Source organism: Caretta caretta, chromosome 7, assembly GCF_965140235.1.
Source record: "Caretta caretta isolate rCarCar2 chromosome 7, rCarCar1.hap1, whole genome shotgun sequence".
Lineage (NCBI taxonomy): Eukaryota > Metazoa > Chordata > Testudines > Cheloniidae > Caretta > Caretta caretta.
Window position 1 is genome coordinate 105,069,120 of NC_134212.1, and position 12,530 is coordinate 105,081,649.

Here is a 12,530-nt window from a genome sequence, read left to right on the forward strand (position 1 = left end):
CAGCCCCTCACTCTGAGAACTCTGCCCCCCTGCTCCATGTCCCCATTGCCCCCATGGGGGCCCACAAATATGTTTAGCATTGGTTAATCCGGCCCTTTTTGGGGTGCAGGCTCTGGGATGGAGTTGGGGTACTGGAGGGTTGCAGGCTATGGGGAGTTTGAGTGAGGGGTGCAGGCTCTGACCTGGGGCAGGGGATTGGGGTACAGGAGGGGTACAAACATGTGGGCTCTGGGAGTTAGCAACTCAGCACGTTGTATAAAGAGAAAGGCGCTGCAGTGATTTCATATAGACATAGAAACTGATAGAAGACTCTTTTACATATTCAAAATGTGAGATGCAGAGTTTGAGGGAGGGCGTGTCTGTACAATATTTCACAACATTCAGTCTCCTGGCTGTAGCAGTAATGTGGGCCTGCAGATAGAGAGGAGCTGAGGTGTCTGAGCACTGACAGTCTAGGAATTGGGAGGCCTGGGCCGTTAAGAACCCACCCTCTGCTCCGGGGCTGACATACAGCATCCTATGAGGAGGACGAAAAAGCCTCTGCCCCGACCCCGCCCTAGATTTGCGAGCACAGCAGGTGGCTCTCTCCCCCTCCCTAAACGGGGGTTTTGTCCCCCCACAGGGTCTGGCAGAGTCTTCCCCCTCCCCCAGGCTTAACCCCAGCTACCACCCCTGATTTTCCCCCTTCAGCCCCTCTTCTGCCGCTACCTACAGTAGCTTGATCCCCCCTGCCAGTAAATTTCTGCCCCCTGCTCAGATCCTGACACCCCCCACCCCCGCTGCGATCTGCCCCCCTTAATCCTTTTAAACCCCTCCAAAGGGGAGGCAGCAAATCGTAAGGAGACGTAAGGGCAGAGAGAGGGCAGTGACAACAGCGAAGGTTACTGGGCATGCTCAGTGCACCCAAAGAAGGGCACTGGGAGAGGGAGCTGTTTGTGCCCTGATCATCATCCTGGGAGGTTTCCCCACCCAGATGCAGCCCTCGGGCCAAAAAGTTTGCCCACCCCTGCCATAGTCCCATAGTTGTGCAGCAAAAAAACTTATAAGAATCTAAAAATGTTATGAGCATGCCATGGTAGGGGGCTGTGAACCCAGAGCCCCCTTGTCCTTAACCCCACTCAATGCCATTGTTCAAGAAATAAGGATTCCCTTGTCTTTCTTCTTCCCTCTAGTTAAGCAATGCTCGCTGATTAATCAGCGCTGGCTCTCTGCTACTATAGTCCCCCTAGAGAGAAAAGTCCCACCAGACAGTCATTCTCTCACTTGCACACCGCATGGGCAATTATATTCTCTCTGCGAAGCCGGTCTGAGCCCCTTCTTCCCTGGTCTTGCTGCACAGGGGCGCTTGGCACCTACTGGTCTGGAGAGCCCGAGCTGAGATCAATGTCCAGCGACCCCCTGGGGTCAGCGAGACCCACAGCGTGAGCCACACGTGTGTGCAAAACGTTGCAAGAACCTGCTGCTTTTGTAAAACGCCGCCCGCCGCCCGGTGGGTGTGTGTGCGACAGGGACCCCTTGCTGAGATGACCCAGGTCTGGGCACCCCCCCAGGAGGGCACAACTCAAGCGCAACTGAGCCGGGCCACACCAGGAGCAGCCCCGATCCCGCGGCCGAGCCCGAGCACAGCTTCCAGGACCCTCACTCCCCTCGGCATCCCTGCAGCAGCCCACGGCAGAGGAAAAGTCCTCCAGCAGCCTAGAGGGGTTTGCCGCCTGGTGTGCTCAAACCCACCCGCACTCTATGGTGCGCGGGCACTTCCGGCTTCTCGGCCGCCGGGAGGATGAGTGTCGCCGGGGAGCGGCCACGTGACGCCCCGGGGCTGGGGCCCGCCTTCGGCCCGTCGGCCCTGGGCACCAAAGAGCAGTGAGTCCCGGGCGGGGCGGTGCCGGGCCCGGGGCCTGCCCAGCACCTTGGAGACCGCAGCCGCGCCGCGCCTCGCCCCTGGCGGGCGCAGGGGTATCTCCACCGGCCTGGGGCAGCCGGGAGGCTGCAGGCGGGGCCCCGCCCCGGTGCCCGGCCCTGGCGGCTGGGTGTCGCTCCCCCGCGGGCAGGTTTTTCAGAGGGGCGGCGGCTGTTCGGCTCCCAAGGAGGGTTGCTAGTTTGGGCCGGGCTGTTCCTGGGAGGTTTCATCACCTTGACGTAATCTTCAATTAAAGATTCCTCTTTAATTCCTGGAGACTCCAGGGCAAGCGGTTGGCAACCCTAGTCCCAAAGCCCATTGGCATTCATTGGGACCTTGGTACCTGCCTCCCCTAGGCTGCCTTGGGCTCTGCGGCTGCTGAGGCCTGGTGAAGTCTTCGCTGCGGCTGCGAGGTGTCATCCCCAGCCCGGGCGGGCAGGCTGGCAAGTTGCCTTAGGGCATTGAAATAGCGATGTGGCTTCGGCGATGCAGGTGGTGGCTGGGTGCATGTCCCCTGGGATCAGGAAGGGTTGTACTTGGGTGCTGCCCATACCTTTGATCACACCACAGGTGCTGGCGCAACCCCGGCTTGAAGTGGTTTCCGTTATATACAATGTTTACAGTTTGGTTCTTTGGCTCTCAGCACCCCCACTAGGAAAATTGTTCCAGCATCCCTGGGTCACGCTGCCATTTATAGCGTGTGAGCTGCAGCAGAGCTAGCATATATAATGGATTCCTTCCTGAGCTGGAAATCAAACCTCCCTGCCGATACTCTCTGGGCTTGTCTACACAGAGAAATTGACTGCTCTAGCTATTCCAGAATAGCTCCCCCTGTGGACACTCTATTCCAGAATAATCAGAGTGTGATTTATTTCAAAGCAGAATAGTTTACTCCTCAATAGCTATTCTGGGCAATTTCCCCATGTAGACAATTGTGAAGTAAAAATTATCAGCTTTTTGTAATTTCTCATTAATTAATGATATTTTCCCCAGGCACTAGATCTCAGCAAAGTTAGTTGCATCTCTCCTTGTTTCAGTCTTTTTTCCTTTTTTAATTTGATTGTAGAGTTTAGGAGGAGAGCATGTGACCTTAAGTATGTAGCAATGTGTTCTAGGCCTAGTATTTTCTCTTGAACCTGAGGAATGAATCCTTAGTACATTGTACAATTTTCTAATTATTCTTCATCACCTGCTACAGGAAAAAAAAAGTTGTTTAAAAGAAGTTTTTTGGACTCTGTGAAAAATACATCATGGTAACTGGTATAAAAATGAAAACCTTAGAAGGTGGTGGTTCTGAAAGCTTTTTATAATCCTACAACTCAAAAGCAGTTCCATTTTAAAATCCAAAATTTAAACATGAGCTATAATGTTTCAGGCTTTAAGCTCAATCTCAAGAGCAGTCAGAAAAATCTAATTTTTTCCCCTCAATGCAGTTCATATCTATCAACCTGCACCTTTTCAGTTCACTCTGATCATCCAGAGTTATTTGTATTGTGGACAAAATGTTCCACATCAGTTTGTATAATATACAAATAAACCTTTGACTGAGCAATACCATGACGAACGTAATGAGTTCTAATATGGATCATAAAATCACTTAATATGCCATTCATTTGGTTCTCAGGTTTTGTAAGGATCAGATTGGCAGTGATTTCTTTTATTTTTGCTCAATGTTCTCAGAGTTTGTAAGGAGCTTCACACCTTTATGGATGCTGCAAGGCTCCAGAAAAGGAACATTAGAGCATATGAGTATGACAAACACCATTATAACCTTATTGATCTAACTTGGCATTAAAATGCTTATTGGAACATGTGCTGTCCTTGCAAGATGGAGACTTTTGATGTACTTTGGCAACTTTACACTGTTCCATCCAATGGGATCCAACCACTGGAGAATCTCCCCTGGGTTAGCCTTGGCATATAGTCACCAAAGCTATTCCCATGCCACCTCTTAAATATTGGTTGCCTGTATAGGAAGCGTGGTTTGGGATAAAGAGATGTGACTGGGGCTCCCAGCAATTCCTAGCTCCTACAACAGTCTGTTGGGGCTGTTGGCAGCTAGTGGAGGTTATAACAGTCTGACCTACTCTGGAGGACTAACTCAATGTGCAGAACAACCCCAGGATCAGGGGAATGCAAAACCACACTGTTGCCTCCCACCCCCGTACCCCTCCTGGGTTGTGCTATACACTACTCAACCGGAGCTGGAGATCCAGCCCTTTGTTTTGATGCACATGTCTAATTTGGGAAATTCAACAGCTTGTGGGTTGGACATGGGGTGTATGATATGTGAATACAATCTCCACCTGTGCCCTTTCTTCCTGATCGTTCATCGAAGTCATTCCTGTGTTAATTTCATATTCTGTCCTCTCTTCCTCTTTAGCTGGGACGCTGCATATGAAAGTGAATTACAGATTTTTCAGGAGAGTGAAGATGCTGGGGAAATTTGGTAAATAAAGAGAATAACTATCAATGGACATATGCATATTTTTATGCTTTTGAAAATATATGTAGTAAAAGCAAAATAAAAAACTCATTGGGTCACTGGGTAGTTCAAAGTATTAGTCATATGATACGGAGCTTTTTACCTTGGAGTCACCAATTCCTATTTGGCCCAAATCTGTTGTGACTGAAAATTGTTAGTTACCCCCTGAAAATTAGTTGTGTGTGCCATGAGTTGGTGGTTGCAGTCTGTTTTACTACTAGGCACGTACTCATATCACCAAGGACATCCATTATTATCATCAGAGGCTAAGAATTAAATAGGCAGCCTAGGGAAGCTTCCAATGCAGGCTTTATTTTATGTGGCCATAAAGAGGGCCTTAGTTTCAAGTACTGCTAATCCCAGTGGGTTTTAAGCCATTTGGTTTACTTAAAACTTAAACAAATCAGACTTGGAATATGATCTATATAGGTTGTTGCCTAGATGCTATAGTGACAGGTGCTTTACGAATGCCAGATAGGGGGAGAGATGAAGTACAGCTGCTGTGCCTTTCATGTGTCCTGGATATGTTGATTACTCAAGCCTCTGTTTCTGATAGGTTTGGAGAAGAAAGCATGATTCGTTTAATCAGATGGATGGAAAAACAAAAGATCCCTCTGGACAGCTCTGTGCTTGACATTGGAACTGGAAATGGTGTTTTACTTGTTGAATTGGTTGGTATTTTGTAAAATTACAGAATCAAGGCTAAGAACAGAGTATATACATTTACTGCAAATGAGAGAATATTTGCTAGTTTCAGCTGATGCTGACATTATAAAAAGCAAAACAAAACTTAAATTAAAACTGCCATAGCGTGTTTTCCCATCAAGAGCACATTGGTTGTTGTGCATACAGTCTTTTACTTTAATTGATGTAGTTGTACTGATTGAAATTCACTCGGTTAGGGAACATCAGCAAATGAAAACTGGTAGTGTGTGATAGCAGCAGGTTTGCCATGCAGCCTAAGGGAGTTAGGCACCCAAGTCTCACTAAATTTCAATGGTGTTTGGGCACCTAACTCCTTTAGGGACTTTAAAAATACCAGCTCTAGCAAACTAGAGTGAAGTTTTGTTTTACTGGATGGAAGAGGAGCTATTCTTTTGCCAGAGCTGTTTAGATCAGGGATTCTCCACCTTTTTCTTTCTGAGGCCCCCACAATATGCTATAAAAATTCCACGGTGTGTCTGTGCCATAACAACTGTTTTTCTGCATATAAAAGCCAAGGCCAGCATTAGGGGGTAGCAAGGAGGGCAATTGCCTGAGGCCCCGTGAAGCTAAGTTGCTCAGGCTTCGGCTTCAGCCCTAGGTGGCAGGGCTTGGAGGTCCAGGCTTCAGCCCCAGGTGGTGGGGCTTCGACTTTCTGCCATGGGCCCAAGCAAGTGTAATGCCAATCCTGCTTCGCAGACCCCCTGAATGCTGCTCCCAGCCCCCCAGTGGGCCCTGGACCCCTGGTTGAGAACCACTGGTTTAGATTACAACTTCTTGTGAATGTCTTCTGTTTCTCTGAGTACTTTAAAGGGAACTGTAAATTGAAATCTAATCAGTTTCAAAAACTGTTATAAATAATTTCCGGTTCTGTACCAGCTCCTAAATTCCCCTGCCAGTGTTCGTAGATTTACTATGATATTTTCTTATATTTTAAAATGCTTTCCTCTGCTCTATTGCTGTGTGCAAGACCCACAACAGAGAGAATTGACATACTGTATATTGGAAATAGTGAAATTGATACACAAAGGGCTGTCAAATGCACAAAATAGAGACGTTCCCCCCTTTCATCTTGGTTATACCACCCTTAGCATTACTTGTGAAAATAGTAGTTAAAATATTTTCAGGCAGAAGTGTTGTTTTTTAAGTTGATGGTATCCCTTTAATTAAAAACAAAACAGTGATAATTTTTCTCTTGAGGTGGAAACAGAGTACCAAGTATGTTTTAAAAGCTGATATTGTTATTTCACAGGGGTACAATAGGGCATGAAGTTGAGCAGTCTTCAGTAAGTTTAGTTATGAGTAGTTTTGTGTTCCTTTTCACATTTTTGATTAAATGCTTTGGTAGAATGTCCCAGCTGGTTTAGACTGAGTCAGTATATGGCATTCACTGTACTAGCACTTATCCATAGGCTGTAGCAGTTAAAGCAGAATTTAAGTTCGTGTGCAGCTCTTGTATTTTTTTTAAAGTTTATAGTTTCCATGAATGTGAGCCAATGCTGTCTTGTCTTCCTGAATCTGCAGATAGACAGAAACCGTAGCACCGAGAAGTATAACTGTCCCATCTATCTCATTAGAGATGTTAATTTGAAAGCTAATAATTTTAAATTTACTTAAATTTAAATTTAAGTGCCCCAAAGTATTGTGGTTTGACCAGGAAAGTTATTTTTAAGTGAAGTACTAGTCTGAAAAATGACTGAGATGTTGATTGTTTACTCTCAACTCAAGATGAGATTTGCTCAGTTTATAAAAAAAAGCATGAGTTTTTCCAACTGGCAGCTCTGTAACCTCAGCCCAGGATCTGGAAGTAATGCTGGGATTCTTCTGGCCCATGCATCATCAACAGTAATAAAATTCTACAGCTGGAAGTTGGGACCTGATAATTCCATAGAAACTGCAGTGCTGAAATGAAGTTAATTAACTAAATAGGATGGAATATCTCTGGAAGGTGGTTGTACAGGTTATGTGGTGGGCTGTCATCAGAGCAAGAAGAGGTGAAGTGAAGTCATATCTTGGTTCCCAGGGGAAAAGTAGACATGTATAAACAGTCAGGAACAATAAGTGGGATTATACAGTAACTCCTCACTTAACGTTGTAATTGTGTTCCTGAAAAATGCGACTTTAAGTGAAAGGATGTTAAGCGAATCCAATTTCCCCATAAGAATGAATGTAAATGGGGGGGTTTAGGTTCCAGGGAAATTTTTTTTTTGCCGTACAGTACTATAGTTGGGAGGTGCCCCCGCCTTACCCCACACAGGCACAGCCCACTGGCACTGGAGACAGTGAGGCAGGCAAGGAGGCTGAAGGTGCTGTAGGCTAGGAGAAGCACATTGCGCAGCAGCAGCGGAAGCTTCCCCTACTCTCCAAGCACCAGGGGCGGGGGGCTCAACCCTCGGGCCGCCCACTCCACCCCTTCCCTGAAACCCCCACCCTTAACCCGCCTCTTCTTACCCCACCAGCCCCCTTTCTCTGCATGCCGCGTCCTTGCTCCTCCCCCCCCTCCCTTCCCTGCCTCTTGCCCACAGCAATCAGCTGGCTTGCGGCATTCAGGAGGGAGGGGGGAGGAGCGAGGACATGGCGCACAGGCTTCCCCTTCCCCCCCCCCCCCCGCCTCCTGAACACTGCAAGCCAGCTGATTGCCGGAGGCAGGGGAGGGACGGGGGAGGGTGCATGGTGCGTCCTCGCTCCTTCCTCCTGCCCGCGGCAGTCAGGTAGCTTGCGATGTTCAGGGGGCAGGAGGGTGGGGGGAGGAGCGAGGACTCTGCTCGCAGCCTGCCCCCTCGCTCCCCTGCTTCCTGCCCATCGCAATCACCTGGTTTGCGGCGTTCGGGAGGGAGGGGGAGCCTGGGCGCCAAGTCCTCGATCCTCCCCCCTCCCTCCTGAACGCTGCAAGCCAGCTGATTGCCGCAGGGAGGAGGGGGAAGGCACTGATCTGCGGGGTCTGCCTGCGGGTGGGAGGCGGTGTGGGGGGCATAGGGAAGCTGATATGGGGGCTATCAGCTGTGGACAAAGCAGGCAGCCAAACGACATTGTAGCGAAGCATTGCAAAACTTTAAATGGAGCATGTTCTGTAATTGAGCAGGGACGTAGGATCGAAACAACGTTAAGCAAAAGTATATTAAGTGGGGAGTTACTGTACTAAGAAAAATTATTCCCATGGAGATTAATGCTGGTTGAGGCATTAACTCCTGTGCAGCAGGCTGTATATAGATGAGGAAAAGCATACTGACAAAAGTAGGTGGCTCTAGAAGAAGTCAAACAGAATGCCATATGCCAACATACCATAAGCAGGTACACCACATGAGTGACCATTGTGATGCTAACAGATCCTGATACCCATCCACAAGCCAAAGCACCCGCTAGTGGGTACAATACTCACATTGTTGCATGTATCATACAGGCACGGTGGGGAAACTGCCATTCTGCAAGTTCCAAGAGACAAGCTCTTGAAAACTGTTGTCCTTTCCTTTATTTTTTTTCTCTTTTCTTTCTGTCTTTGCTCCCCGTATTTGTTATCCCACCACCCACAATGTTGGGTCCTCTTGCTCTTTGACATATGTGTATCATGAGGAGCCTGTGGACCTGCTTATTGAGTGTCTAGTGTTCTGACTCTCAGAGCAGTTGTGACTTCTCCTGCCTGTGTTTGTGACGAGCTTTTCTCCTTCAGCTACCTTTTCCTGGATACAGCACCAGGAATTTAGCCCATTCACTATTAATAGCAATGGAAAGACTGATAGGGCAATCAGGGCACCACTTATGACTCTGACCTCTCTGTTTCTTGAATAGCAAAGAGCAGAAAACATGTGACTCCCTATTAACAGAGATTGTCAGTACATTCTTTAATGAGGGAAATCTACCACCCAATTCAGAACATGCAATAATCTGGCAAACATTAAAGAAACCATTGCTCAGTGCTAGTGACCTTGAAAACTATGACCCAGTATTTAACGTCCTTTTTCTAAGCACACTAATCAAGAAACCAGCTAAAAGCATTTTCCAACATCAACTACCAGTACCATAGGTCAGGGCATGGTACAGAGACATCATTGGTTGCTCTGTTGTGTGATTTATTTTCCTCGCTGTGGAAGAGGGTAGTTAGTCCACATACGTTCAGCTGGAGCACACTGCAGTATTCAATATCATTGATCTCCAAACACTCTTGTCCTGTACCAAGAGAATGTAGGTGAAGCTGTAGGGTGAGCTGAAACTCCCTGAAGTGAATCATGTTGTTCCTCAAACACCAAATTGAGAGGGCTGGTTTGGGGACTGTTCTTCCACCTCCAAAGCCCTCAACTATGAAGACTTGCAAGGCTGGGTGTTCTGGGAAGACAACAGGGGCAGAAGTCTTAGCAGTACACAGCTTTTTGTCAGATCTCTCCATGCCAAATGTGAACAACACAGTCTCTCAGCTTTCCTGATGTTTAGCTAAAATTTAGAGACTGGATTAAAAGCAGCTAGTTAAAGCTGAACTCACAGAGGTTATGCTGTTAGGAAGAACGTGCTGCAAAAAGTGTGTCTTTGTATATCCGCTGCTATCCAGGGCATCAGCCTTCCTATTAAGTCAGTGCACAGCCTTGGATAACTTTGAACTTCTTAATGCCATTGAATGCCCAAATGGCCATCTTGTCATAAAAACACCTACTTATATCTGCTGCTGGCCAGAAGATCGCACCTTCCATGGTGGATTCAGACCTGGCCACTTGTGACATTCAGACTTCATTTTTGCAATTCATTCTATCTAGGAATGAAACCACACACTCTCTGGTAAAATGCCAGCAGGTACAAGATGTAGTAACTCATCTGCTTAACAAAAGGTTTGCCATTAACACATTACCTCTGCGCTCTGCCCTCTGCACTGGTTTATTGAGTACAGAGTCTAACTCAATGTCTGTGTGGCACAGCACGTAATTGGCTTGTGGAACTCGCTGATGATACTGAAGCAACGAACCCCGTGGCATTCAAATAAGGATTAGATGTTAATGTGAATAATCAGAATGTCATGTAGTTACACCAGCGAGGATAAAAGGTATTAGGGATTTCAGTATGCTTCAGGACAAATCAAGTACCTGCCTGAATTTAAGAAACAAATTTTCCCGTAGCTATGTTATTGTATAATTGTCCAGTATGGAGGATTTACTCCTTCCTTTGAATCATCTGATACTGACCGTTGTTGTGATCTGTATGGAAATGCCTGTTTTCTTAGTTTCCCTTTTGGTGCAGATTAGAGGATGTATTATTGTTTTTTACAACTACTTCTGTAGCGTGTTACTTGTCATGGTTCTGCTCAGTTTTCCACCTATTGGAAGGAACTAGCTCTTAGTTAACAATTCTGTTGATGATGTACAAAACAAAATAGAATAACAGCTCATGCTCCCATAGCTTTTTTGGTTCTACAGAGGTATCAGGAATAAAAATGAGTAAAAGCTTTTTTTGTCATTAGGATGACTAGAATTGACTTGGATTATACACAGGGAGCAGACCTGCTGAGTAAGGATAGTTTGCTAGCACATTGAGTAAGATTCTCTCTCTTTCTCTAGGCAAAATGTGGTTACACTAATCTCACTGGAATTGATTACTCTCCTTCTGCAATACAACTTTCTCAAAACATAATAGAGAAAGAAGGGCTATCTAATATTAAATTGCAGGTAAGTGTTCAGAGAGATTATGTTAAGGAAAATAGAAAGCAATTGATCTTGAGAGATTATTCGAGTCACTTGATTTCAGACACGTTAATATACTGACTACATTTTTTGAAATCTAATTGTAGTTCTGCTCACTTGAGGAGGACTCTAACCAACAGTTTATTAATATGTCTGTATTTACCAGAAGATTTCTTGGTTGGTGAAGATTTTACTCCCTTTGACACCTGTGCAAAACTCCCATTTAGTCGAACAAGAGTGTCATCCCTGAGCAAGGGGAGAGACTACATCACACTTTAAAAGATCAATTCTGTGTTCTAGATTATATACTCTGACTTTCAGATAAGGAATAGCAGACTAAATATGTCAAACTATAAAAAATTCAACAATGGTTAGGCAGCTGGTGCACAGAGACCACTGCTTTTCATGCTGACCACTTTTATCTCATTGTTAGCTTGTGCTTTTCCCGTCTGGATGTTCTCTTTTCTTATACTGAGGGTAGGTCTACACTACAGTGGGGATCGACGCTCTGAGATCGATCCACCAGCAGTCTTTTTAGTGGGTCTAGTAAAGACCCGCCAAATCGACAACAGAGCGCTCTCCAGTCGACCCCATACTCTACCCTGACAAGAAGAGTGAGGTAAGTCGACGGGAGACCTCCCCGCCGCAGTAACTCGACCTAAGGTACGTCGACGCCAGCTCCATTATTCAAGTAGCTGGAGTTGCATAGCGTAGGTCAACTTACCGCGGCAGCGTATACATAGCCTTAGAATAGATCATAAACTCCTTGGGCTGTGTCAGTTTTGTTCTGTTTATATGCTGCCTAGCACTCTGGGACCCAGGTCCATGACTGGGGCCTCTCAGTGCTGCCACACTGCAAATAGTAAATAATACCGTAGAATGAACTCCCAAATACGTTAAAGATTGTGAGGTGCTTAAATACTACTGTAATGGAGCCCAGCTACGCACTTCAAATAGGTAGGCAGGTAGCTGGGTTCAACTAAAGATTTTTGCATAATGCAAAGGGAGAATCAAATTGACATGGCATCAAAATTATGCAAAGAAGTTGCATTGTAAGCACTTCCCAAATAGACCTAGTGTAAGGAACTCATGCAGCCCATGTAGGGATGTACTTGTCTGTAAGGTACTCATGCAGCCTTTGCAGAATTTGTAACTGAATTAGTATAGTTTACCCGATATTGGTCATTGCCCACCAGAGGATGCCCAGGCTGGCTATATAAGAGCTCAGCGAGTGCCAGTCAGTGTCTGCTCAGTGAAATGGCTGCCTGGCTCCTTAACCACTAGCTGCTGTGTTGTGTGCTTGGAATAAAGCCTGAAACTGCTTCAGCTGATCTCAAGTCTGTTGTGAGTGTTATCTTGTTCCATGACACTTAGATGTTGTCAATTTTTGTACCCTCACAAATGAAAGCACCAGTCTACATTAGAGATGCAGCATTTCCCAAATAAAAGATGATTATTTACATAGTTGTACACTTTTGATTTAGGTAAAAGACTTCTTGACTCCATCAGCTGAGCTATCAGGATTTCAGATTTGTATTGACAAGGGAACTTTTGATGCCATAAGCCTTAATCCTGACAATGCAGCTGAGAGGAGGAAGCAGTATGTGAAATCCCTCTGCACGGTATTGAAAATGGAAGGCTTTTTCCTCATAACCTCTTGTAATTGGACCAAAGAGGAGCTGCTAAATGAGTTCAGAGAAGGTAAGTAGTTGGGCAGAGTTATCTGCCAATTTATGGTTGTTTAAGGTTTTAAGTAGGTAAATGTTAATGTCCTTTTATTGCT

At 46.0% G+C, this 12,530-nt stretch overlaps 1 protein-coding gene across 5 annotated transcripts in view; it reads left to right on the forward strand.

Moving 5' to 3' along the window:
* The first annotated feature begins 1,440 nt into the window (after positions 1-1,440).
* The window catches only part of EEF1AKMT2 (EEF1A lysine methyltransferase 2), a 48,356-nt gene continuing 37,266 nt past the window's right edge, over positions 1,441-12,530 (forward strand). For 2 of the 5 annotated variants that reach the window (XR_007357825.2, XM_048859301.2), the window contains exons 1-5: positions 1,442-1,863; positions 4,284-4,349; positions 4,942-5,056; positions 10,625-10,732; positions 12,232-12,448. Coding sequence is in view for 3 of the 5 variants with exons in the window: in XM_048859301.2 (XP_048715258.1) it covers positions 1,781-1,863; positions 4,284-4,349; positions 4,942-5,056; positions 10,625-10,732; positions 12,232-12,448 (589 nt within the window). In the remaining 2 variants the exon portion in view is untranslated. Of the gene's footprint in view, positions 1,864-2,357; positions 2,393-4,283; positions 4,350-4,941; positions 5,057-10,624; positions 10,733-12,231; positions 12,449-12,530 lie in introns of those variants that run through there. The other 3 variants (XR_007357826.2, XM_048859300.2, XM_048859304.2) reach the window with 3 other exon arrangements.